Below are 23,823 nucleotides of genomic sequence, written 5' to 3'. Positions count from 1 at the left end.
AGCAAACGAAATATTTAATATTGAGCTTATAGCCCAAGTGCAAAAATACAAAATCAGTAATACGGCTATGCCCTGCACAATGCTTAAACCGAAATAGACCAAGTACAATAACGTCATTAACAATGACTTTCCTCTACTCTAATATAATTTAACATGGTTTAAAATATAAAATAATTTCTAAACAAACGAAATATTTAATATTGAGCTTATAGCCCAAGTGCAAAAATACAAAATCAGTAATATGCCCTGCACAATCCTTTAACCGAAATAGACCAAGTACAGTTTACAATGACTGTCCTCTAATATAATTACCAATGTTTAAGAATATAAAATACTTCCTGAACAAACGTTTTTTTTTTTGTTTGTTTTTTTAAGCAAATAGCCTAAGTGTGAAAACACAAACAGCAATTTACTGGGCTGGCTTGCGCAGCGGAGAAACCGTGCAGCAGCAGCCTCCTAGCCTGCTTACGCAGCGGATAAGCCGCGTGTGGGGCAGCAGAAATTCCGGGATGAAAACACAAAGAAATCTGAGCTAAAAACACAGAAAAAATATGGGGGATAAAAACACCAAAAATCCGGGGTGAATATGTCTCGTCGGTCAGAGCAAATTGAACATTTTTCAGTGGATTAAAGGGGCCGTGATTTGCTTTTTTTTATTTATTTTTTTTACCTCTTTTTTTAAAAACGAATATTCGAATATTCGCTTCGAATCAGTGCCGAATATCCGGAGCTCAAAAAACGCTATTCGGGCCAGCCCTAATACACAGACAGACAAGGCAAAAGAGGGGTACAGAAGGAGAGAGAGATACACAGACAGAACAAAAAAGAAGACAGAAAGACAAGGTAAAAGAGACTGGGATACAGAAGAAGAACAGAGAGAGAGAGACAGAAGGAGTGAGGGAGAGAGAGTGATAGAGTCTGAGGGAGTGAATGTGTGTCTGCCATCAGCTGCCTCTGCTCCCTCCTTTATCAGCCTAGTGTCACATGATGCAGATCTGTGTGTGTTTGTGTGTGTGTGTGTGTGTGTGTGTGTGTGTGTTTGTGTTTGTGTGTGTGTGTGTGTATTGGCATCTGCTGCCACAGTGTGTGAGTATACTAAAACATATCCGTGATTTAAGCTCTGTGACTGTGTGTGTGTGTTTGTGTGTGTTTGTGTGTGTTTGTGTGTGTTTGTGTGTGTGTGTGTGTTTGTGTGTGTGTGTGTGTACGGTCTTATCAGAGTATTATGTCCACGACTTTTTTTTTCTATTCTCGCTGTCCATCTTATCAGCTCTACTGATCATATAGAAATAATTGTATTGTGTCTGTTCTTCAGTACTTCATTATCCTCCTTTTACCCTGTTCTACAATAATCAGGACCCCACAAGACCACCACATAATAGCTAATATGTGGGAATTGTTTGCAGTGACACTGACTTGGTGTTTCATTGGTCCAGGAGTCCAGGGGTCTCAAAATGATCCAAGCCCTTTGTGGATCAAGTTTGAGACCCCTGCTTTAGTCCTTTATTAGTGGTCACAGAATGCTGTCCACAGGACTCTGTTGGCTGGATAGTTCTGGTTGGTGGACTATTAGCGTAGAAACAAAGCCATAATATTGTGTGTGTGTGTGTGTGTTTGTTTGTAGTGTATGTGTAATGCGAGTAATGTGGGTGTATAATTGTGCGCAGTGTTTGGTGTGTGTGTGATGTAAAGCTGTGCTTTCACTGCTCTCTGTCTGCTCTCGTTATGGATGCAGTTGTGACCTGAATCGCTGAGATGAACTGAGTGTGTGTGTGTGTGTGTGTGTGTGGTTGTTAAAGGGTTAGACTTTGCTTTGATGCCTTCATTTTCAACAAATAGATTTCCTAATGGGATTCTCTCTCTCACTGCTGCGCTCACTCTCTCTCTTCCTTCTTTCTCTCTTTCTGCCTCTTGTCACTCTATCTCTCTCGCCCTTGCTTGCACACTGTTTCTTGCATCTCTCTGTCTCTCTCTCTCTCTCTCTCTTTCTCTCTTGCTCTTTTTCTGTGTTTTTCTCTGTCTTTCTCTCTCTCTCTCTCTCTCTCTCTCAGTGTCACTCAGTCTCTGTTTATTTAAAGGCTGGGGCAGTTTATTTGGGTCAGCTCGAGGGGGATACGGAAGGGTCAGAATGCCAGTTTTTCGTGTGTGTGTGTGTGTGTATGTGGGTGCATGTCTGTGTGTGTCTCTGTGTAATGGAGCTCATTTGTGAGTAATGAGACAAAGTGTAGAAGTGATGTAACCTTTTTGGAATGAGAGGGAAATGTGCTTATGTGTGAAAGAGTGGGAGAGCATGAGATATTCAGGGTGTGTGTGTGTGTGTGTGTGTGTGTGTGTGTGTGTGTGTGTGTGTGTGTGAGTGTGTGATTATGTCTCCGGGAGCTGTTCTTTTTAGCATAATAGCTCTGTCTCTTGATCAGAAGACTTGAGTAGCTGCAAAATTCCCTGCTGTGTGTGTTTGCATGTGTGCGTGCATGAGTGCGCATGTATTCAAAGCCTTGTGTGCCTTGTGTGTGCGTCTTTGTGCATGCGTGTGTGTGTGTGTGTGTTTGACCTGTCAGTGTGCTGCAAATGCTTTCTGCAGTGATTTCTGCAGTGTTAATATTGGATTTATATTGGACGTTTAGTGAAGGTGTGGTATGGAAGTGTGTGTGCGCATATGAATGTGTGTCTGTGTGAAGGCATGTCTGCGTGTGCAGACATGTGTGTATTTTATGGCCTTACGGATGTGAAATGTTGAAAATGCTTTCTGCATAGGGGCTTTATAACACGTGAATATTATTGCAATTTTGAGTATTTCTGAACAGATTCTGTTAGTTTTTGCATTGACCAAATCAAAGGTGCTGTGAGGATTTAGTTGCACCCAGCAACAAAAGCATTAGTGAGATCAGGATGTTCCTGACTATCCTAAACGCATGGGGGTGCCAACAGGTTTATATATTTTTTATATAATGACTCATGTGGACCTATAGGAATGCTCCAGAATATGTACATATACAACTCTGGAAAAAATTGAGCCATGGAGGACCGTGTGTGTGTGTGTGTGTGTGTGTGTGTGTGTGTGTGTGTGTGTGTGTGTGTGTGTATGTTTGTGTGTGTATGTATATCTCCCTTAATTTGTCTGCATGTGTGTGTCCACATCCTCCCACCTGAAAACAGAGTCATGTTTTCCGTTCACATTGAACTGTGTTTGTGTGTGTTTTTATGGCTCTGTTTGTGTTTCAGCATGTGCTGAAGTCCTTCTGCCTGTGCGTGTGTGCGTGCGTGTGCGTATATACGTGTGCATGTGTGTGTGTGTGCTTTCATCCTGTGTGTGTATGTGTGTATTTGTCTGTGCTTTACTGCTCTCCTTTCCTCTCTTTTCTCTCTGTTTCTTTTCCTCCTTTTCCCAAATGGAGGGGCCATCAATCAGCGCGCAAGAGTGAGAGAGAGAAAGAGAGAGAGAGAGAGAGAAAGAAAGAAAGGAGGGGGTGGGTGAGAGGGGGAGGAGGTGGAGGAGGATGTTGGCTCAGCGCCAGGGAAGAGATGCTGGCGCTCTGCCCAGAGGAAAAGAGAGAGAATGAAAAAAAGCGAAAGAGAGCACTAGAGCAAGCCAAAATGAGCGCGAGAGCAAGAGCAAGCGAGAGAGAGAGAGTGAAAGAGAGAGATAGAGAATTGAGGGAGTGCAGTGAATGATTGAGCGAGCGAGTCAGAGATAGACGGGGAGAGACAGATAGAGAGAGAGAGAGAAAGAGAGAGTGATGGGCGAGAGAGAGGAGTGAAATGAACGGAAAAAGAGAAAATGAGGCCTTTATTGAATACCTCTGTGCCTGTGACCACAATCAGTGATTAGTGCGTCATTGCTAACAAATATTTGCCTTTCAGTGTTTGTAGAGTGAAAGGAGCTGCTCCATTAGAAGGGGGGGGGGGGGGGGGGTGGGGGGGGGTGACGGGGTGGGAGGGAATAGTGCTGATAAGCCTTAGCCAGCATCAGGGGGCACTGTGTGTGTGTGTGTGTGTGTGTATAGACTGTATTCTCTGTCTATGTCTAGTCTCAAGCTGGATTCTACCCTTTTGTATCCTGTATCTCTCTTTCTCTTTCTTTCCCTGTCTCTCTCTCTCTCTCTCTCTCTCTTTCTCTCTCACACACTCTTTTATACCCTCATATTCCTTGCCATATTGTTTTACTCACATGCTCAAACACTCTCTTACACACACACACACACACACACACACACACACACACACACACTTACACACACACACTTACACACACACACAGATGGCTATTCTGAAACACATCTTGCAGTGTTGTGAGGATTTGATTGCATTTATCTCCAAGTTCACTAATAAGGTCAGAGTGTTGGATGATTACCATGACACATCATCCCCAACTCCGGGTACCATCGTTCACCATCCTTACACCATGGTCTGCTTTGTTTGTAGTGAAAACACTGTTTTTGGTTTTTTAGGTTTGGACTTTTCTGACCAGTTACAGGAAGTTGAGGCAGACTAGCCTCACAAATTAAAAAGCAGAAATGTGACTACATGTCCTGCACAAGTGATGTATGTGTATGGGCTAAAAACAAGAAAAAAGCTTGTAATTTATGCATCTACTGTAACTGTAGATTAACCCTTATTCATACAAAGAAATGAAAAAGGAATCTGTTAAGCAAATTTTATGTTTGACGCATGTGTACTCAAAGGGAGAGACATATTTCGGCAGGAAAGCAGAATTCGGCGCATGCCTAGAAAGGGAACTTGATGAATTGATATTTTACAAGAAAGTATAGATAAAATACAGCCTTCAATGCCGATGAGGACAGAATGTTTGTTTTACCTGCTCATAAAACATTGTCGGGACTTTTGGGTGTGAAAACACCCTTAGATGTTTCAGACTTTCACCCAACTACAGAAAGGCAGACTATAGACCTTTTTCACAGTTGTTGCGTCATCAGATCCACAGCAGCCGAAAGTCATTCATTTTCAGTGAGAGTTAGTGACACCTGTGGCGTTCATTGATGCGACCGTGAGCGATGCAAAGTGAGCAAATTCAGCTCTGCTCGTCTTTAGGCAAATGAATGAAACTACCAATCAGAAGGCAGGTTTGTACATTTCCTCAAAGCCACACCTCCTACTAAAGAGTTCACCACTAGCAAAGCACACAAACAGCAAGCACAGTCTCTCGCATATCTAAAGTACAATAATATTTTATTGGCAGGGTTTGTGTGGTCATGAAAAACCTAAAAAAGTCATTAAAATTTGAAAATAGCTATTTTCAGGCCTGTATAAGTTTTGGGAAAATAAAAATACCCAGAACGTTTTGGAAAAGTCATGGAAATTTGGTCTACAAATCTTTGTGTTTCAGTTTATGAATGGAGAAAATCTATTTTAAGCTACCAAGTCATCTCAGAGTTAGTTGAGAAATTTAGCCTCACACAATTGTACGCTCAGGATCTGACACACATTTTATTATTAAAGATTGTATGTCAGATTCCTTTTAGTCCTACTATAATCAGTTTTGATTATAGGTTTAGTTGATTTTTGGTTTTATTGTCCATGTCTGCACTGATGTTTTAAAAATCATATCATCATGAAATTTTGCCTTAAAGGCATGGAAAAGTCATGAAACAATAATTGAAATTTATTGGTTAAAAAGTGTATGAGCCCTGTATTACACAGTTTCGTATTTTATCTTATTTTGACAAGGCATTATCCCCACAGAGATAAAGAGACAATGCTGCTTATTTACTAAAACTTTAGCAGAGTAAATTTAACTATATAGATTTATATATATATTTTTCAAATTATTTGAAAGCTTTTGGCCAGGCCCTATAAATCAAATGTAACTTGTTTATACTGTTTTTTTTGATGACACAGTTCAGTCCAGTGTTCAGCCTGCCCTACTGGCTGGTGAATATGCCTGCCGGTGACTCATTGGCTGCTGCACGGGCGACAGAGTGCGATTTTATCGCCTGCAGTGTGCATGCAGGGTTACAGAGTGCTCGCTGGTTTTCAGCCCAGCTCAAACTGATATTCAGGGCTTCAGTACAGCCAACAGAAGCACAGCTAACATGTCTGGAATCCCTCCAGCACGAACTAAAGGCTAGATTGTACTGGCTGTAGTGTGTAACACAGAAGTTTAAAACTTTTGACTTGTGTGTGATCCTGCACGCCCACCGCTGGGCTGGTTACTGCTGCACCGAGCTCAGAGACAGCAGCTGATGGCCAATGTGTTTTTACAAAGTAGAATATTTCTTTGTGATCAACCTCATCACTCCTCTAAACAGATAGGATTAACTAAAGTATCTAATATTTAACTGTGCTTTATTGTTTCCTCCTCTGTCAATGTAAGCAGAGCTAGCAGCCTGAACTCCGCACAGATAATAATCTGTATTTAAAATATAATGCTGGTCTTGAGTTTAGCCTTTATAATCATTGTTTTAATTCTCGTCTAATTTTAAACTGTTCCAGGATGAATGCAGGGCGAAAGCTACTGTTTACAGTCCAGTTCGGTTTCACTCTCGTTTTATTGATACACAATGAGCAAAACTTTTAAATTGGAATTAAACATTTTAATCTTGTTGGGATGAAAATGCCACGAACTGCTAATTATGTGTAACTGAATTATTGGTGTGAAGTGAAAATGGTCTGTGAAATCTAAAAAAACTTTTCTTTAGATCATTTTGAAGTATTTCTATTGGTCCGTTTCTTTAAGAAATTTGACAGCATAAGGGACAGTTTGTCAAATGTAGTACTGAACAACGACGATATGCTTTACCTTAGATTAACCTTTATTTATATACAGAAATAAAAGGAATCAGAGGGTAAACTTTTATGCTCGTCCTGCTGTGTGACATGCTGCACCTGAAAGGAGTCAGATTTTGGCAGGGAGGCAGAATTGGGCATAGCACCTGGAAAGGCAACTCCCTTTACAAACCAAACAGTGTGCATTATAAAAAAAGACGCAGCCCATTTGGGTAATGACAAGAAGATTTTGTAAATTCCTTTCAGCCACACATTAATTTACTCAGTGAAACACAGAAACTATCTGGCTAGTATATATTGTGTTTTTTTCGAGTATGGGGGGGTGCATACACTTCCAGCAATGCTCTACGATAGACCATTCTTTCTTTTGTTGCGTTCATTTAGGGAATTTTGTTTAGTTCTCTCAGTTTTACTGATGGAGCTAAATTCTCCCTCTTGTGTTGGGGTGTAGGATGGATAAGAGCTCCAGTGGTGGATCATTGCTGTTGGCATTGATTCATTCATTCATTCATTCATTCATTCATTCACGCTCTCTCCTGTTTTCAAAAGTTTGGTATAAGTTTGCTAAATGGGATTATGACCTGCCATTGTTACTCCGCCCATGGTGATGCAACAGGACATGATGTAAGAACATCATAATCCTTGATTCAGACTCTAGTTCAGACTTACAGCAGTGGAAAAAATGCCCTTAAAGGAACTGTTACTAATGTCTTGGGGCCAGATACCACCGGGCACCTTCAGAGGTCTTGTAGAGTCTCAGCGGCACAGCTTTTTCTCGTTTCTTTTTTATACAGAGTTTGACATTTATGGCTGGAACTGAAGGTCTAGCTCTAATAGTCACGGTTTGCTGCTGGATTTTAAGGGTTTAATTCCCAGGCTTATTACATCATAAGTCCTATTATTCTGTATGAAGATATGTAAATGCTTCAGCTCTGGCTTGGACTTTCAGTGAACATAATGGTGAAGATGGATGAAGGTGTGGATTTCAGGATATTGCTAGCGGTCGTGTGCATGTGTGTGTGTGTGTGAATGTGTGTATTGGAAGGTTTTAGTGTGGATACAGTTTGACCTGGATTCCTGCTGTAGCAGTGGTGGAGGAGCAAGGGAATAGATGCTGAGACTCCAGTCGCTGCTTTAGAGGGTTTACTGACTGTGCTGTGCTCTCTGGAGGGACGTGTGTTGGAGCAGGTGGCATCTAGTTGGGAGGGGTCAGTGCTGATGCTGTTCCAGATGTGCTTTTTTTGCTGCATTGATGCAGGTATTCAGTGAAGACTGCAGCCCGTTATGCAAATTGACCGTGAGTGAGATGATGGAGGTGGTCAGTAGTGGCTTTCTGTAAAGGTGTGTTAGGATGGGTTGAGTGGTTTTATGTTTCCGAAGACCAGGAGAGAAGATTTGGTCTGACAAGGGGCAGGTGGTCAACACCAGGAGGCAAGGGCGTATGCACCTCGATTTCTAGACAAGGGAAAAAAAGAGCAAAGCCCCTTTTTTGGAAGCCCATTTCTGCCACAGAAAATATTGAAACAACCTCAAATAAATGAGAAATCATCTCAAAGTAGTGTGCAAGTGTTTCTTTAAAGGAATCACTTTTTTGTCTAATTAAATTAGATTAATTTTTACGCTTGGTGTGATATTTGTGCGGGTGTACATGCTCTGATTCAGACCCAGTTTAGTAATACAGAATACAGTACTCATACTCTTAAAACAACAACACCAAGAAAGAAGGTGGGTTTGGTCTCTAAACTCTGAAGCACTTCATTTGCGGTAAGAACATGATCTGATCTAGTTCCAACTTTACTATCAAATCTGCTCCATAAGTTTGAACTAAACCTGAGCTAAATTATGTAGGTGTAGTTTAATCGCTAAACTATTATGCAGATAATTATTACAGCTGTAAAAAATGTCATCCCTGCTGTTCCTCCATGTTGAACTGCTCAAATATAATACAATATGAACTAGTCCAGAACACAGGGGCTTCATTGCTCACATCCCAGAGAACATTATCACGTCTATTACCTCTGTAACAAACTTGTTATCTGATTGGGACCAGAAAAAAATTAACTATAGGTGTAATTAGTATCTCAAATTAATGACTTAATAAGGTAATAAGATGCTGGCTTTTTGTTTTAGGATGCAGGAATGGGCTTCCATTATTTTCTGACAATTTTATTGACTGGGATAACCATTTTTTATTGATTCTTATTGAAATTCTTAGTGTAATTAGCACCCATGTTGTAGTGAGTGCAGAAGATGCAATAATTCTGGACCTTGTAGAATTTAACTATAATACCCCAAATCAGCACACCTTTTGTTTTCTGTGTAAAAACAGGAATAACCTTTGCTACGGTAACTCAGATAACCTCTTTGTACAATTATGCCAGTTCCAATATTACATGTTATATATTACATTAGCCGAAGCTGCAGTGGACACAGGCTAACCAGAACAAGAAATTTGAGGACTGAAAATCTGATCATTTTGATCATTTTAATTTCTGCTGAAGCACACAGATAAAGTAGGGTCTAGCTTTGGTGACAACAGCGTGACTCCCTAAACCCAGCCTTTTTCAGTCTTGTATCAATAGTCCACAGCTTATTTAAGTCTTATTACTGACCATGTGCATCCCTTTATGAACATCCACAGTTTATTCATCTTCTACCAACATTCAGCATGATATTGGAACATGTAAACATTAAACTGATTTCATACACGTAACAAGTGGGCCTGAATTACTGGTTTTCTGAATCTGAAACCAATAGAACCCCATTACAATGTAGCTTTATGAAGATTCATGGCATGAACGAATTTCTTAGAAATCTCCTGGAATTGCTTGATGCAGTCATGTCAACACGTTCCTGAATCTGTAAGAAGGGTTTCCAGCATCTAATGGAATTCATGGCCTAATCCATTCTGTTTTTCTTTTTTTCTGAGAAGAACCTTTACACTAAACAAGAACAACATTAGAACTGAGTGTTACGTGTCCAACAGGGTGCATTGTTTTTGCTTTACGTATTGCAGTCTGTCCAAATCCCACATAAGTGCATTACCTAGTTTATAGCATGACTTCCTACATTATTGCCAAAGCAGTGATAACATCTGTCTTGGTTTCTCTCTCACACACTCACTCACTCTTTCTGTACTCTTCTGTTTCTCTCCCTCTCTCGCCCTTTCTCTCTCCCCCTCTAATACTCTCTTCTTAGTCTCATTATTCTGTATGAACGTGGTGCATTTCTAAAGGGATAATGCAGTCTAATCTCTCTGTTACTGCCACGGTGTCTACTGCTCAATTACAGCCATGGCGGAAAAGCCTCTCAGTAACTGGCCAGGCACAAAGAACACAGCGACCTGGAGACACGCCTGCATACCAGAAGACGCTGAGCTTTAAAGACGTGCTGATGTATTCATACATATTCAGTAAGGCTAATGGTGGAAGAAGAAGAAGTAGAAGCAAGGTCAAGATCAAACAACTGCCTTACATGTCTGCCCACTGTCTTAACACATACACACACATAGTATGCGTGCCCACACACACACACACACACACACACACACACACACACACACAAACCTTGTATTCACACAAGCCAGAAACCTCTAAAAATAACTATAAACAACTGTGAATAATAATTTTTAGTACAACAGTGTGGGAAACCTTTTCTACACCATTCTTCTAAACCCCACTAAAATCCAAATCAGATGTGAAAAATTGGGAATAGTACGACGCAACATTTCTTTCACATGTTTCATTTGACATTAATTTTATTGCAGACAGTATGAATCCAAGATATTTCATGTTCTGTCTGTTTTTTTTTTTGTTAATATAAATCTGTTACTGCATTTTAGGCATGCTACATTCCCCCCCCCCCCCCCCCCCCCCCAAAAAAAAAAATTGGGACAGTAAAGCATTTATCGCTTTGTTATGTCGTTCTTTTCCTGTTTTGCTTTGGCACTGAGGATAGCAAGTTAGACTGTAAAGAGATACTCTCAGGAGATGAGACGAGATAAGACATGATATTGGGAATGACAAGAGATGAGATTTGAGCAATATATAATTGATTTTTATTTAAAAATACAAAATACAAAATCCCCCCAGTAATGGTTTTGTATTCTTCTGAATAGAGCTCCTTAAAGGTTCTATACAGACTTGGCAACCTGTGATTGAATCTCTTCTATGACGTGACGTGAAACAACGCAGTGTCAAAGTCAGCAAATACAAAAAGTGTGTGTGTGTGAGCAGAACAGTGCTTCAGTTTGCCACCCAAAGGATCAACGATCTCATCACACTCCTTATATCAATGATAAAGTGATAAACTGCTTCAGGTTTTATTTTGTCCCATTCTTCCTGCAAACAGGTCAGAACAGCAGGCAGGCCAGTTTAGCACCCATTACCTCTTCTTCCACAGCCATGCGTAATCAAAGTGAGCTGCATGTGGTTTAGCTTTGTATTGTTAAAAATGCAAGCCTATCCCTTAAAGAGACATTTCCCAAAGGCCTCATATATTGCTCCAAAATCTTTGTGCATTTTTCTACATTCTACATTTCGCCAGTTCTGGATATTCCTGAATATAGAGACAACTTCTGATTTTGTACAGTAAAGTTTTCAAGTGGCATTTGTGAATGTAACCAGTCACCACATACTGTAGTTCTTGCTTTGCCCTTGCCATCTGTGCACTGAAATTCCACTTGATTTCCTAAATGATAATGCCATGTAGAGAGAGATATATGAATATCCCTTCCTATCACTAAGGAACTTTTTTTTTAAACATTTTAATCGTTTTCTCGCATACTTTTTTGCTCATCTTTGCTCTAGTCTTTTAGATGCTGCTTTTGTAACAAATCATAATTATCATACAAATATCATACAATTATCATAGTTTTTATACTTATTATTAGCCCTGAATTGCCTTCTCCCAACTTTTTTTTCCGAGTGTGTTACAGTCCTGAAATGCAGGAATGGTTGTTTATTAATAAATGAAATGAAGTTGAACAGATAAAACACAAACAATACATTTGGTTTGTAGTGTTTACAACAAAATAAATGACAAAGTAAATGAAAGAAACAGTTAGTTTTACTTGCATTATCCTTACTGTCTTCTGATTTTTTTTTAATTTGGTATTGCACACTGGCCAGTATTGTTGATCCTTCTTGCATACAGTAGTGATACAGTATTGGTGAATGTAATATCAAAATATTTGGATATTTTGATATTTTCTAAACAAGGCTTGCATGAACACGTGTCCTGTAGTGTGTGTGTGTCTGTGTGTGTGTGTGTGTGTGTGTGTGAGAGAGAGAAATACAGTCTGTAAGGACAGGAGAAAGAAAGGGAGGGAAAGAGAGAAGTGGTGGAGTAAGAGAAAAGGATGAAAGGAAAATAATGGCTGTGTGGGAAGATGGTGAGAGCGAGAGAGCACCTAGAGGGAGGAGAGAAAACGGGGTGTGTGTGTGTGAGAGAGAGAGAGAGTGAGAGTCTGCCTGTATATGTTTGCGTTTGTGTGTGTGTGTGTGTGCTCGATTATCTCTTTTTCCCTGAGTGAGTACATAATTAGTAAATGTTGGGGTGTGTGTGTGTGTGTGTGTTCACATGGTTCTTTGCCAAGAAATCGAGTCTGTTCACACCCCTCAGACAGAGAGTGCACTCCCCGCTCTCATACAGCTGAGGAAAACAGATGAATGAATAGCATTCAGCTTACACACACACACATACATACACACACACACACAACAACAGCTGAACGAGAGATGAACACCGAGAGATGTAGTCAGAAGTGCACATGAAAAACGACATCGGCCAACACAGCTTAGCTAAATAGCTTCTATTCTCTCTGTCTCTCTCTCTGTCTCTCTCTTTTCAATTTATCTCTTTGTCTAAATCCCTTATTCTGATACTCTTACTCAAAAAACAAAAGCTAGAGTGTGACTGTTTTATCCTAATTTCATATATATATATATATATATATATATATATATATATATATATATATATATATATATATATATATTTATTTATTTATTTTTTACCTTCTGAGACCTAAAGTTACTGGATTAAATCAGAGCAAAAGTGCATATATAAATATATTGTATACACTGTTTAAATATTTTACAACATTTACAGAGTTAACAGTAGCAGAGTTTCCTTCTGGGTCACTAGATGATAGGGGGTGTAATGGTACGTTTATTTTTTATTCTTTGCGAAGCGTCATGGTTCGGAGGTCATGGTTTGGTTCGCGTAAACGCATTGTTTTTGTTTTTAATAAAGCACCACAATCAGACTCACTGTTTGTTTTTTCCAACAAGATCAAAACGAGGGAGTTTCTCATGATGACAGTAGGAGAGAACCCACGTGTTTCAAGCATTTAATAAAAGAGCTCAAGCCTTGTTACAACATTCCCTCCCTGAAAACATAACATGCTTATAATAAAGATTTATTGTTATTATAAAGTTAATAAAGGTGCGGCTATACAGAATGACCAACCTTATTATTTTTTTCCCACCAAACCGTGAATTTTCTGTACTGTTACACCCCTACTAGATGATCACTTAGATTGTTTCTTTCAGCCATTCACACACAGCGACTGAGCAAACACTGTGATTTGCCTCTGATCTTAGGCTTTTATTAGCAATCTCTAAAAACAGTCGGCAACTCTAAAGCCTTTCCTAGCCCTCCTGAGTAATCTTTTAAAGACCTTGTCTTTAAAAGAATGAAGCAGAATTGGTTAATTTGGCCAAAAAATGCAATAACAGGCCACACCTTTCCATGGAACTGCTCAATATGAAAAATGACTTTACAATTAATATAATATTTTTGGTAAAGCGTTTGAGTTAAAGCAGGAAGTCTAGATTCAGACACAGTTTGACAGCTTCATTTCAGCTCCATTGAGATACAGAGTGTACAGAGGCAAACTTGCACTAATCATGTCACTGTCTGAATACTGATGATCCTGACTGTAAATCACCAAAAATCATTACCTAAGATGCACCCTGAGACGCCACAACTGTGGAGTGATAAATATAATAAATGTACTTTTTCTCTCTCTTTCTGTGTGTGTGTGTGTGTGTGTGTGTGTGTGTGTGTGTGTGTGTGTGTGTGTGTGTTTTCTCTGGCAGGCGGAGATTGTGAAGCGGCTCAGCGCTATCTGCGCTCAGATCATCCCTTTCCTCTCTCAGGAGGTATGCTGACATTGAATGACGACTCATCTCTCACTTTTCTCTCTCTCTTTTTTTTTTTTTTTTTTTGTCTCTCTCATGCTCCTTCACACACACTCTCACACACAGGCACACACACACACATTCAGGGAAATGTGTTTCATCATACCGAAGACAACACTCACATTTCCTCTCACATTTCCATTCACCCCGTCGCACGTCTTCATCTGTGTCAGCGCTGTTCAGATGAGTGTCGGCTAAATCTCAGACATTTGTTTGACCTCACGATATACTGTAAACGCAGCTCCCGCTTCTAATTTAAGAGTGGAGCGAGAGCACTGAACTGTATAAGACATTCCTAAAACAACCTGACTCTGACTTTTAGAACATCGTACTCAAATTATAGGTGGCCTAGATTTTTTAATATTGATTCTAGAAGTTATAATTATAATCTGTAATTTCAGTACTTTTAAAATGTGTAATGTTCTATAAAATAGATTCTTGAATTTGTTTAAATTCAGTGCTTCTGACATTTGTAGTGCCTTTACTATGTATTCCACAGAGTTTTACCTTTGTAGTTTATTTCATTTCAGTATCTCTGAAAGTTGTAGTGTTATCCTTTAATGATTTTAGAACTTGCATAAATGTCTGTGTTGCTAAAATTGATTAAGTTTCTTAATATACCAATTTATTGTATTGTCTGTTTTAGAATTTGCGGACATTAGTTCTTTCCAGAACTTAATTTGTAGAATAGGTAATGTAAGTATTGTTTTTAGTATTGAATTTACGTTTAGTTTTATTTATACATTTGTAAAATTTAGTTAAACAGAAGACTAGTGTTTTGTAGAATTAGTTTAATTTAGATTTTTTAATAAATAAAAAATACATTATTCTACAAAATAATTAATTATTGTATTTTAGTATTACTTTTACTATGTTTAGAATTCTTACACTGTTTCAGCTGTTCATGACTTTCAGTTATATGTCCTATATGCTGCATTCAAATTGCAGCACCTGGACTGTACAAATAGTGTGTAAAAGACATTTTTGACACTTTTCTGAATATTGAAAATATTGTACATGGGTATTTTTTAATGTGAGTGCTTTTTACTCCTTTTGACTCTCTTTGAAGTTCTTCTAGTTGCTTTTAGTTTCACATATTTCCTTGCCCTGATGGTTTTTATATGATACGCTTCTTTTACTAACCCTGCTGCTTCACCCACTGCTAATAGCCGTAAAGGGCATTGGGTGAACACGCCACTGGCTGAGAACTCTCTGGTTGAAATGCATGTCTGGGGAACCCTGTTGCTGTTTTTCTCTCTTTTTTACCACACCGATTCACAGAAACACAAAGGAGAGACTAATTTCCATGTGAGTGAAGGAAGACTGGGCGTTAATTACATTAGGAGCGAGCGTCAGGTGCATTTTCCGCTTGCTACTTCAAAGGTTGGGCTTGTTTAGCCTTCCCTCGCCTTCGCTTTGATGAGATTCCACAGTGATTTAAGAATATTAGGATTACGAATTTATTAATGTCATATTTCATTCTATTAAGGTCTTCAGAGAAATGCACCGACTGTGCTGTCCAGACGAAACTCGTTAGAGTTTGTTAAATGATTTACCTTTTTCCATCCAGGCATTTAAGACACAAAACATTTGTCAGTTAGCTTTCTGTAACATGAGTTGGTTGAGTGGGTATATAACTGTTATGTGTCATAATATATCATATTATATTGAGCATGGTCATTTCATTATAATTTTTTAAATGCTATAAAAAATCTAAATTGTAATATAACTATATTATTTTGCAAACAGTGTATTTTGTATTTTAATTCATTTGTATTTAGAAGTACAGAAATTATACACATTCTAGAAATTTTCATTTTCTACCCAATTTACACAGCCAATTACCCAACCCACTCATTAGGACTCCCCTATCACTAGTGATGCCCCAACACCAGAAGGGTGAAGACTAGGACATGCCTCCTCTGATACACGTAAAGTCAGCCACCGCCTCTTTTTGAACTGCTGTTGATTTAGTATTGCAGAGTAGCATCACAGCGCACTCGGAGGAAAGTGCAGCGGCTCGGTTCTGATACATCAGCTCACAGACTCCCTGTGCTGATCAACATCACCTTTTGGAAGGATGAGGGGAGAAAGCGCCATCTACCCACCCAGAGAGAACAAGACCAATTGTGCTCTCTCAGGGCTCCGGTAGCTGATGGCAAGCTACATGAACAGGATTCAAACCGGCAATCTCCTGATCATAAGTATCTAGAAACTATTTTAAAGAAAACTACAAACTTCAGACATACTAAAATTATACAAATTGCACAACACTTTTTAAGATTAACACTACAAATGTCAGAAGTACTGAAATTGTTAAAATTTAAGAAACTATTCTAAAGATCAACAGAATACAATTTTTAAGTGTTCAAAGTATAGTATGTAAATCCTAGAAACTTTTAATAAAGATATCAGTATCAATTCCTGAAGTATTCAAATTATAATATACATTCAATATATATTCTAGTAAATATAGTTTGTGTTACCAACACAACATTTAAAATCTGACAAATTTTAAATTACTTTAAAACTCTACCATCTTCAGAAGTACTAAAATTGTACAAATTCTATAAAAAAAAATTAAACTACTGCTTCAGAAATTCTAGAAACAATATTAAAAACAATTCTGCTCTTTATTATTATTGTATTATTGTAATATTATGTATTGTTTTGTTACAATTTTTACAATATATTTTTTTATTTTGCTTTGTTGTTATATTATTATTATCACATTTATACCCTGAAATATTGTAATATTGTTTTACAGGCCAAATCACCCTCCCCTAATGACTACAGTTTACTTTTAATTTGGTTGCTTCTTTCCATCTGTTCACTTTTCCATTGTTTGGAGTACAGAAAGGATGTGGGTTGATTTACAAAGTTCGCCTCAGTTCAGTTTTGTCTGTGTTGTACTTTCTACAACAAATATTGTCCCAGAGCAGCTTTACAGAACTGCAGGTAGAACTCCCTGATGAGGGCTGCCTGAGGGCAACAGTGGCGGGAAAAAAAACACCCTGAGAGCACAAAGAAAAAACACTGTGAGGAACCGAGCAGAACCAAAAATAGACAAATCTTTTTTCCTGCACCAGACAGTGCAGTTACTGAGACAAATACACCAAGTTTAAACGAGAAGAGAAGAGAAGTTAAACAGAGACATTTAATATGGTATATCTAAATTTGGAGAATTAATTTGTGACCATCAGCAACAGAATAAAGGCTGTGGCTGATCACATTAATACAGCTGTGTGAGAGACGAAACGGAAAAAGGTTATGTACAGGTGAGTAAAACTAAACATGATGATTTGTGTGAGACAAAATGAGAAGCATGGTTCAACTATGTGAGAATAAACATAAGGAATATACAGCTGCGTGAGACAAAAAAAAAAGAATATGTGACTGTAAGACTAAATATGAGGTCTTGTATGGCTGTGCAAGACTAGAACTAAAACTAGAAACTGCACAACTGTCTGAGACTCAATGTGAGGCCACGTATAACTCCATTAAACAAAACAAGGGACTAAACCATTGCATGAGAGTAAATGTCAAGCCATGTAGAGCTGCGTGAGAAAAACAAGAGGCTGTGTACAACTGCGTGAAACTAAACAAGAGGCCATGAATATCTGCATGAAACTAAACATGAGGCAGTGTACAGTTACATTAGATAAAAGGGGGAGTGTGTAAAACTGTAAGATAATAAATGTGAGGCTAAATGTATAGCTGTGTGAGACCGGACGGGATTAGTTTCTCAGGGGACGTCTGTGAAAAATATTTCACACTTCTTCTACTCAATGATAAAACTCTTGCATCCGGACTGCAGTTAAAGAAAACAGGAGGACCAGTGAGTTTTTTGGCTTTCTCCGTCACATGACATTGCGTTCAGTAGCTCCTCCATTTCCAAATGCTGTTGTGTTTACGTGGATCTCCGTGGAAACGCACACCCAGAGTGTAATTGCGGTGCGTAGCAGTGGGCAAATAGCTATTTCATTAAACGCGAGGTGACGAAACTCAAGTTTAACTCAAGAGTTAAAGAGTTGTGCATCCAGACAGGACTAAAATTACTGGAAAACCATAGAGTTCAGCAAAAAACAGTAGATAATTCTGCCTGTAATTTTTTTCAAAGGACATTTATAAGAAAAACATATACATAGTCATTCCAGCTGCGAATAAAATCACAGAGGACCCCCTATAAAAAAGAAAATGACCCCAGAAACCCCTGAGAAACTAATCCCTTCTGTATAGGGCTTATGTCAAACTCTCTCTGTGTGAGAGGCAGGGTACAACTGCGTAAGAATGAACATAAAGGAAAGTACAGCTGCGTGAGACAAAAAAGGAAGACGTGACTGTTAATATGACTATTAAAGGTCTATTAGGTCTTGTATAGCTGTGTTGGACAAAGCAGTAAACTGTGCGCAACTGTTTTAGACTAAACATGAGGACATATATAACTACATGAGACAAAACGAGAGTTTGTTAACAACTTATTCAGACTAAACATGAGGCCTTGTACAGCTGCGTGAGACAAAGCAAGAGACTTTATACAGCTGCGTGAGAAAACGAAAGGCCAGTGTGAACAGTGTAACATGAGGAACAAAACAGCTGTGTGAGACAAAACATGAACCTGTCAGAAGACACGAGACAAAACATGAAACCACGTACATGTGCGTGAGACAAAATAGGTGCCTGTATATAACATTGTTACACAGTAAGCTGAGCTCCTGCACTGCTGTGTGAGACAATACATGAGCCACGTGAAGCTGCTTTAAATAAAACATAAGGCCATGTACATTTCCCTGAGACAAAACGTAAACCTCTGTGTGGCTTCAGGAGTAAACACTTTCTTCTTGGACACTTATGACTTTTAATACGTCCAAATACTATAGCTATATAAGAACCGAAATTTATTACATTAAAACATATTAAGTCAGAAGTTAAACTTACGTTAAAGGTGTGAGTAATATCTGATCCTGAAATCAGAAGGTTAAGAGGTTCTGTGGTAAAGGAGACTGTTTTGGCCTCTACTGTGAGCTAAAATGTGCTGACAGGAAAGGTTACAGTTACTGTGTTTACGGTGCACATATTTGTGTGTTTGCAGGTGTATGGGTGTGTGTACAGAGGCGGGGTGCAAATATGTGCCTTCAAACATTAAGGAGTGTTTACCTTTGTGTGACTGTTTGTATTATGGTTTGCATCACGTATTTGCTATGTATGTGGTTAAGGTCACTGTTTGTGGTGTGTGCGTTAGTAGCGTGTGTGTGTCTATGTGTTTCTTCACTTGTCACCTGTGTTGCTGTTTCCCATCATCGTGTGTATATTTGAATTGTCCTCATTCTGTGTTTACAGTCTCTAACCCTCTGTGTGTGTGTGTGTGTGTGTGTGTGTGTGTGTAGCACCAGCAGCAGGTGGTGCAGGCTGTGGAGCGAGCTAAGCAAGTCACCATGGCAGAGCTCAATGCCATTATTGGGGTGAGTGACCTCTGACCTTTATGTCCTTTTTTATAGGCTATATACTGTATGTTTTCACATATTTTTGAAGATTATGTATTAGCACAGTTGTTATATTGTTGAGTATGTATAATTATTGTTAGGGATGCACCACATTTTCAGTAAGCAAAATTATTCAACCAAAAATGGAAGAAAAAACACTTTCAATGTGTGAAAAGAAATTAATAATTTACACTGAACCATGACCCATTTTCTCTGATTTTGTTTTTTTAAATAGGTAGAGCATTTATTTGGAGAAAATGAGAAATGGCTGAAATAAAAAAAAGATGCAGAGCTTTCAGACCTCACATAATACAAAGAAAAGCAAGTTTATATTCATAAAGTTTTAAGAATTCAGAAATCAATATTTGGTGAAATAACCCTGGTTTTTAATCACAGTTTTCATGCATCTTGCCATGTTCTCCTCCACCAGTCTTACACACTGCTTTTGGGTAACTTTATTCCTGGTGCAAAAATTCAAGCAGTTCAGCTTGGTTTGTTATCTTGTGATCATCCATCTCCCTCTTGATTATATTCCAGAGGTTTTCTATTTGGTAAATTCAAAGAAACTCATCATTTTTAAGTGGTCTCTTATTTTTTCCAGAGTTGTATATATCATTATATCAGTATTTATCCGTATATAGCTATTACTGTACTGGTAGAAATATAGTGTATGTTCTACTGTATGAGCACACTCCGGGTGGTTTCTCAACTCTGATCCCCACATAAGATCAGAAACACAAACACATTTCACAGCACATAATAGTGTTCATCTCTCCCTCTCTCTCTCTCTTCCTCTCTCTCTCTCTCTCTCTCTTTCTCTGTTCTGTTATTGTGCTGTGGGAGCTTTAACAATGGGGCTTAAGTGGAGTAATATGATCAGAACTGAGAAAAACGGTGTGCTGGAGAGAGTGTCTCAATAGCAGCTAACTGTGTACTGATTGTGAACACACACACACACACACACACACACACACACACTGAAGAACACAAAACAGACCGTAATTTAGCTTCACAAAAATAAGACCTACTTTTATCTGCTTTTGATCTCTTTCTTTTTGCTGTCTGTCTCTCCTTCTGTCTATCTATCTGTCTGCCTGTCTCTCTCTCTTTTTCTCTCTCTCTCTCTCAGCAGCAGCAGCTCCAGCATCTGTCACATCACACTGCAGGAATCCCTCTGACGCCTCATCCGTCCGGTCTGGCTTTGGGAGGGGGCTCAGGACTGCTGGCCCTCACTGGAGCACTTGGAGTCTCCGCTCACCTGACCGGCAAAGACGAGCGGAATCACTTAGATGCAGAGCACCTGCGAGGTGTGTGATATCAGATTAGTTTCAGCATCAGACAGTAATTTGACCTAATCCAGATGTTTATATTTCAGGTTTATCCAGGGCAGACTAGGTTTTGATCCCTTGCCAGGCAGACACAACACTCTACACTAATAACACTTGTTTGGACCTTAAAGACATTTATACTTATTTAGACTTAGTGTGCCGGTTCAGCACTTCAGCTGAAGAAGAAAATAACATATTCAGAGAGGATTTTGGAGGAGTCTGTTTAATGTAAAGACTAGACATTACTTTGCTTTGTTTTTTTTTTATTGTTGAAGTGAATGGCATTGCTGTGGGAGTGGCAAAGGGCTCTCTAACTCCTACATAAAAAGGTTAAAGATGAAATTGTTTTGATGCAGAAGGAGGTTTAAAATGATTTTGACTGTATGGGAAAGTAAAAATACCCCAGAATCTAGCACATGTACTCATTTATTTCAAAACTATCTACAGAACAGGGACTCCTATTGGTCCAGCGGGCTAAGCGCTGCCACTATGATCGGGAGATCACCGGTTCGAATTCTGTTCTGAGAGAGCACCATTGTCCTTGCTCTCTCTCTGGGTGGGTAGATGAAGCTCTCTCTCCACATCACTCCAAAGGGTGGCATCTTTGGGCTGATGAATGGGAACCAAGTCTCTGCGCTTTCCTCCGAACGTGCTGTGATGCTACTGGGCAATAATGAATCACCAGTTGTTTAAGAAGAGGCGGTGGCTGACTTCACATGTATCGGACGCAGGAGGCATGTGTTAGTCTTCACCCTCCTGGTTTTGTGGCATCACTAGTGGGATAGTGGGAGTCCTAATGAGTGAGTTGGGTAAATGGCCATGTAAGTTGGGGAGAAAATGGGATTTTTTTTTTTTTTTTATAAAATTATAAAAATAAAAACCTATCTACAGAATGTATTGTATACCTTAATAAGTGATACCTAATAAAGAGATAAATAAAATAAATCACACAAGACTTCCACTTCAGTAGTCAATATCCTATTGAAAGAGATCAGCTCTTCCATTTCCCCAATTACTGCTCCTCTCCACCATTCCTCCACCTTCTTCCAGGGAAAGCTGTAGAAAAGAAGGAGGAGGTGAGGAGCAGTAGCAAAAGATTCTCTGCACACCTCCTATGAAAGTATGACAAATCAAACTAACAGTTTCTAATCTGACTAATCTGTGATCTGTTGTACAGTCTTACTGTGAGTGGACACTGGACAGTGACTACATGCCATGGATTAAATCTCCTCAGAGGCCTGTTCTCCTCAGATTTGTACAGCCTATACGGGTTGTGCAGCCTTTGTACAAATTTGCTTTAGCTGTTGGTTCCTGTAGATGAGCGTGTTTCGATCTGGTTGCTATGAGAAATGTGATGTTTGTGTGTTTAGGTCCACAGCTGTCGTGAGGCTTGTCCTCGCTGTTCTGCAAATGTCAGAGGAAGCTGAGAAAAGTGAGCGAGAGATGCTCATTTAGGGTAAAGAGAGAGAGAGAGAGAGAGAGAGAGAGAGAGATGCAGTGTCTGGGTGCAGTAGGTTTTACTCTGATGTGCTATGTGTGTCCTGCTCTCTCCCACAGCCTGTGTGCAGAAGGGGATGGGGAGTGGAGCTCAATACAATAGATGTATTTTTATAGCAGCCGGACAAGCTTTTCACCATGACCTTGGCTTGCTGTGGCGACTGTTGTTATTATTATCTGGACTGACGTCAATCTCCCTCACTCCTCTTCTCTTTCTCTCTCTCTTCTTTCTCTCTCTCTCTCTCTCTCTCTCTCTCTCTGTTGCTCTCCCCTCTTTTTGCTCCCAGAGGGTGCGCCCAGCAGGGTGAGTAACAAACCTGTGTGTGTGTGTGTGTGTGTGTGTGTGTGTTTGTGTGAGAGAGAGTGTCTCTGTCCACTACAATGACTTTGATGAATGACTCCAAATATGGAGCCTGTTAAGAAAGGAACAGTCCTATGAAATCTGTCCATCCTTTCATTTTAACCCCTTAATCCATGGCTTAATCTTGAGTTTTAGCACCTTCACACTGTGTCTGTTGCATCATATGGCGGATGTAGAACAAATCAAATAGAAAAGTCTGTGATTACATCATAAATAACAGCAAAGTGAAATTGCATTACCCGCAAGCAGCAACAGAGGGAGCTCTTCACACTGCAGCCTGTGATAATGACATAACTAGACTGGAGGCAGAGCGAGGTAGCGCTCCACAGTGAACACAAATACACCCAACTACTTTTTATCCAAGTGCTAAATAACCTTTGAGGAGCTTAAATTCATTTGAGATCTTAATTTATTAAAATAATACATTTATCTATTATTAAAACTCAGCTCGCTGGTGTCACTAAATCATTTTAAACTTTTAATATCTAACCACCTTCAGACAGCATGTAATTGTTTTAGTTGAGCTTTTTTTTTACCTTTGTATTTATTTTAATTATTTTGTCTTTTTATTTAAATAATTGAATGTTTTACCTTTAAGCCCTTTTATTTTATATATTTTATTTATTTCATCCTTTAAATTATTGTATTACTGGTTTTACTTTTGGCTTTTTACCATTTCATTTATTTCATCCTTTTATTTTTAAACATTTTAACTTATAATTATTTATATTAGTTCCGTAATTGACTTTTTAATAATTGTGGTAATATCTTAGCCCCTTTCTTTAATTTTGTTTATATTTTATTATTCTAAATTATAATTTCTTTGTTTTATTGCTTTACATTTTAGCCTCTCTGTATATTCTGTTATTCTAAATTATTTTATTTCTTCTTAAGTAAATTTTATATTATTTGCTTGTTTTTATAATTTGAACTTATTTTTTCAGTCCCTTTCATTTTGTAAATGGTCGGCTGCATTTAAAATGCACTACCGAGTGGAAATAAAGGTTGATTGATTAACGCACATCACATTTTTTGTACACACATTGTGCACTGCTACATCATACTCTTCATTATTTAGTTTCAGCTCCAACTGGGAAGCCATAACGAACCCTTAGCAAACACCTGAAATACCATAGTAACTGCTATAGCAATCACCTAAAATATCATAGCGATCATTTATTATGACCATGTAGCAACAGCCTGTT

At 38.8% G+C, this 23,823-nt stretch overlaps 1 protein-coding gene across 6 annotated transcripts in view; it reads left to right on the top strand.

The window, feature by feature from the left end:
- tle2b (TLE family member 2, transcriptional corepressor b) overlaps nucleotides 1-23,823 on the top strand; it is a 108,631-nt gene that overhangs the window by 59,551 nt on the left and 25,257 nt on the right. For 5 of the 6 annotated variants that reach the window (XM_015601293.3, XM_049466016.1, XM_049466015.1 and 2 more), the window contains 4 exons: nucleotides 13,848-13,910; nucleotides 19,337-19,411; nucleotides 20,562-20,739; nucleotides 22,545-22,561. In XM_015601293.3, coding sequence (XP_015456779.2) covers nucleotides 13,848-13,910; nucleotides 19,337-19,411; nucleotides 20,562-20,739; nucleotides 22,545-22,561 — 333 coding nt within the window. The remainder of the gene's footprint in view (nucleotides 1-13,847; nucleotides 13,911-19,336; nucleotides 19,412-20,561; nucleotides 20,740-22,544; nucleotides 22,562-23,823) is intronic. The other variant, XM_049466020.1, reaches the window with a different exon arrangement.

Source organism: Astyanax mexicanus, chromosome 16 (genome assembly GCF_023375975.1).
Source record: "Astyanax mexicanus isolate ESR-SI-001 chromosome 16, AstMex3_surface, whole genome shotgun sequence".
NCBI lineage: Eukaryota > Metazoa > Chordata > Actinopteri > Characiformes > Acestrorhamphidae > Astyanax > Astyanax mexicanus.
This window is presented reverse-complemented; position numbering and strand designations above follow the sequence as displayed.